Source organism: Trichoplusia ni, unplaced genomic scaffold, assembly GCF_003590095.1.
Source record: "Trichoplusia ni isolate ovarian cell line Hi5 unplaced genomic scaffold, tn1 tig00000355, whole genome shotgun sequence".
Lineage (NCBI taxonomy): Eukaryota > Metazoa > Arthropoda > Insecta > Lepidoptera > Noctuidae > Trichoplusia > Trichoplusia ni.
The window spans coordinates 18021-22515 of record NW_020800018.1 but is presented as its reverse complement, the minus strand read 5'-3'; the positions used below and the strand labels follow the sequence as shown (position 1 = coordinate 22515).

Here is a 4495-nt window from a genome sequence, read left to right as displayed (position 1 = left end):
ACTAAAAATAAACACTAAAACCTAATTAAGAATGAATATATTCTCACCGCAGCGATTTCAAATAACAGTTATGGATTTTATTGGACGCCACAGAGATCAACAAAAATGCTAACTTTTAATAATATATCGCACATTATGCCTGCCAAATGAATAATTTATCGCGGTGTGTCGATTCGGGGCTCGTTTCCCCGGGGCTGGCGGGGTGTCCCCGCGGGCGGGGTGCGGGGCGCGGGGCGGCGGCGGGAGGGGCGCCGGCCGTCAGTCCGCGCCGAGCGGCCGAGCGAGCGCCATGTCCGCGTGTGCGCCGCGCGCCTGCTGCCGGCCGCGCGCCCCGCCGACACTGCTCGACATCACAGCGAAAATAGTCGCCGCCGCGATCCCTTTCCAGCGCATCGAGGAGCGCTATGAACGCATCCCGGAGCCCGTGCAGCGCCGCGTCGTTTACTGGTCGTTCCCGCGGGATGAGCGGGACATATGCATGTACTCGTCACTGGCGCGAGCGCCGCCGGACGACCACCGCAACATCGCCTTCTGCCGCGGCCTCAAGCTGCTGGAGGCTGGCTGCGTGGAGAACGTGCTACAAGTCGGTGAGTGTCCGTCGCCGACGCGCCTGCGCCTGTTTACTAATATGCGCCTCGCCCACCCGCGCCGTATAAATAAAAACCTCGACGTGTGCGATCGATAGCTGCTCCTCTCGGGAATTATTCATGCGTCGGCTCGTAAAAGTTTCAGGAGATTAGAGCCTGCCGGGACCGGTGATGGTGACCCCACAACCTCCGCGGAGCGCAGAGGTCGGCCGGTTGTGCCGCTCTCAATCTATGTGACGCAACTAATAGGCTTATCTCGCCGCGATATCGATAACCCGGTAGTTGCATTGACGTTTAATCGATACGAAGTTAAACATAATTTACGATTTTCCAGCGGACACTCGTTACAGGGCCGATAATGTCTCCCTGGGGCAAGCTGGACGACCGATAGGAAATCGGAGCGCTCGTAATTAATTGGGCCTCATTACTATGCATTGAATTCATTCTGTTTCCATATTCCATAAGCCACTAGAATTACTTTATTTTCCTCGTCCGCATGCCCATACCGAGTCATCTTGTACAATTAATCGAACGCCTAATTGAGATCTACTTTCGAAACTATGCAGATGCATCGTGAAATTCGGCTGAGATTTACATAACTGGAAGTCCCGTTACGTAGGGTATTACTCAACCGGATCGGCGTGGTGTCCGCGGCATCGGTGTCGCGGCCCGCGAGAGACGCGCTCCGATGGCATTAATCCATGCAGACGTCGTTTGTTACTGTCGCCGCTCTGAATAACGGACGCGAATAAACAATATTAATTGCCTGTTTTTATTTTTATAGGGTCAGGCTCGGTTTTATTGTGCTCGGTCGTGGGAGGACGGGCGTTACATATTCATTTGTGCTTATCTGCCATCAGAACGGCGATTACTGGTCATTTCGGGCCGTTTCGGGTCGCGCTGTGGTCTCATAAGCCACATTTGGTGAGGCCGTGTCGTTCATAATGCCGTCACGTCTCAAGAGAACTCAGACGCATTCTTGTAATAAAAGATATGGAGCATAAACACAAATTCATAGTTGAATCATGTCCGCAGTACGATTTTAGGCACTGGCTTACGTCCAACTTTAGGGCGGTGAAAGAGCCGCCACGGCAAGATAGCGCTTCCGATAGGAATCGTGTGCTTATGTTACAGATAAACGCGTTTGTGGTCGGCTTACTTCTCGTGTCTAAAGTGATATAAGTTCCCACACCCATATCATCTGAGTCACACAATCTACGATCAGCTGGAACCGCCCACTTGAAGTAAAAACAGGCTGAAATATGTTCCGAGAACCAGCAAACGAAGGTTGCAACCAAGGAAGGATTAAATTGTCTGCTATGTAAATTTGTAGGTCAGGCTCAGGCGAGGCCCGGCAAAAGCAAAAGAATTTCTGTTTTAGTTCCTATTGAAAGAAACCCGATTTCTATTAAGTCTTCTTGCCCGTGCAATTTGCATCGGAACTTTTAATGGAGAATGAATAACTTATGAACGCTTTTAAATTTTTAATGCATGCATATCGAGTTCCATCGGTGACAGTGTACAGACAACACGAAATGTCAAGAGAAGTAAAAAATATCTGGCTGGCACCATTCGAACGACTTACCAAACAAGAATAGCCAGATTCGTAAATATGAATAAAAGAACGCTGCGCCCTCAAGGTACATGCAAATGATCGAAAATGAACCCCACGTTTTAAATGTATTGGAGACGCATGTACATATTTAATTGTCATGCAAAAATAAACGAGCGCACCCGGCACAGCTCTGTAAATATTTTAATTCAATGTTAATAACTTCATATCAATTCTGTCCGAACGAATCTCGGCGCTCGCGAGAACCGGTTCCCTGCGGATCGCGACACTGCGGCCGCTGCACTAGGGGTGTGTGATTAAATCATCGATACCAATCGCTGTTTGATTTTCATTTCATATAAAATGAACTTCAGCACGCTGCTAACACTGCAGTACAATTATAATCAGTAATTCCCAGTAAAATGTATTTTTCTGTTCAGTGTCGACACCCATCGTAGATTATTCAATAGAATCGATTTTCACTGGCTAACATAATGGATGCATTAAATTTTTAAGTGCTCCATCAACGTTCTTCTCATTAATATTGCTTTCTGATATAAAATAATGATGTATGAATGTTTCATTAAGTCTGATAGGGGGAGTTGTGCGGTTGTTGAAAGTAAAGTGCCTAAAGAAAATGTTACTGAGAAATGAATAACAGCTCACTCATAAATATCAACACGACATTATTTCTCAAATTGTCACATACATCACAGCGACAAAAAATACTGCAAACAAATTAATATTTATGCACTTTGTAAGTAATCACTCGCTCGTCGGACTGACATACTTGAAGTGTAGTGACTCACATTGAAAAAGATGCACGTTACATATTTATATAAGCGGATAAACACGGACTTTAATCTTGAATAACCCCGTAGCAACGTTTGGACGGTGCTATAGAAGAGTCAAAAATCTCCGACGTCTGACCTAAAGCCATTCCGTCGACAATTTAAGAGTTTATGGCTGCATTTCTTAGAAGGCCTCAGTGACGCCGCCATTATTCATAAGATGTATGATATCCATTCTTGTACATAACAAGTTTGGATTTTAACGTTTGCGGTTTTCGTCTGATCCTTCAAGACGTTTGGGGCATCGTCTCTTTATAAGACCAGTTTGTTTGTGACCTTTCAGTGAAGTTTTTTGTCTGCCTTCGTCAAGTTAAAATCGAGTTTAGGAGTCAACGTTTTGTTTGGGCTCACTCTGTGGTGGTATGGTTTAGTGAGCATGTTAAAATGCGGGGGCATACACAGGATTCATGCGTGCGCAAATTTTATCATAACTCGTGTCACAATGTTCGCTGCAGTTTTTGATGATTCCCTATCATTACAGAATGAGGCGGAAGCGGGAAAATTGTACGCTGTCGGTTTCGTTAACAGCCGGAGAATAAAACATTTATAATTGTTTATCTACAGGACATCTACAATAATAATGGAACGAGTTTTTGTTACGGATTTGTGAGATAAGAAAATGTTGTACAGGCCACTGTCGAGTTAGTGTCTGATTATCAATTTCTCAATTGATTACCGGAACAATATCAATCACACCTTTTTCCGTAATCTTTTCATTAATACTTACAATACAATGTTCTTTATCTTGTAATATTTTATAATAGAGTAATTATGAATTATCCTTGTTTCGACAATAACGCCATTGAAACTTCCTCTCATAGAAACAACTAGAAATCGATTACATACAGAAACATCAAACAGTTTAAACAAATACAATGGGTTTTACAAAACCATCAAAATAGAATATGTCAAAGTAATTACTTCTTATCGTTGTTTAAATAACCATAATCGTGATGTGTGTAATTGTAAAACAATCTGTGTGCTATTATGGCAAGAATAATCTCGTAGTTTTGTCCGCTGGTAATTGCTTTGGAATGGGCATACAAGTAACATTTTTGGTGACACACAGACCACAGTTGCATAGTACAGGATGTCGGCAATTAATACTGTTAAGAAAAGATTAGATGCAATGTGTGTTGTGATGACTGTGTTTTAGATGGCTCTATTTAACTTTACATTCATTTCAATTAAAAAAGAACTGATCATTGAAGTTTGGCTGAAACTGAACTGAAAAGTGATCATAATTATACTTCATCACGCAGGAAAGGTTTGCGGTTAACCCTAAAATTTCTCAGGAAGCCGAACTGTAAAGAACAGCTCGACAATAGTTTCTAGCAATAAATTATAAACGTTATCCATTGGGATTTGAATCGTTCGAGCTATCTTACAAAACAGGTCACCTCAAATCAGTTACAACACTCCCCATAAAAGGTCAGGTGCCCTACATTGTCTCGTGATTGTACCATAAGAACAGAGCCCGCTATAAAAGAGACATTCAAAGACCT

General features: G+C 43.4%; 1 protein-coding gene across 1 annotated transcript; it reads left to right on the top strand.

Moving 5' to 3' along the window:
• The first annotated feature begins 280 nt into the window (after positions 1–280).
• On the top strand, positions 281–2408 carry LOC113507035 (zinc finger SWIM domain-containing protein 4-like). The gene is made up of 2 exons (XM_026889891.1): positions 281–587; positions 1722–2408. Exons 1-2 carry the CDS (start codon positions 290–292, stop codon positions 1757–1759), a joined length of 336 nt encoding a protein of 111 aa, XP_026745692.1. The 5' UTR covers positions 281–289; the 3' UTR covers positions 1760–2408.
• Positions 2409–4495: the final 2087 nt, after the last annotated feature.

Coding starts and splice junctions, on each gene's coding strand:
- LOC113507035 (XM_026889891.1), top strand. CDS start 290: ATGTCCGCGTGTGCGCCGCGCGCCTGCTGCCGGCCGCGCGCCCCGCCG. Junction 588..1,721: donor GGAGAACGTGCTACAAGTCG/GTGAGTGTCCGT, acceptor CTTATGTTACAG/ATAAACGCGTTTGTGGTCGG.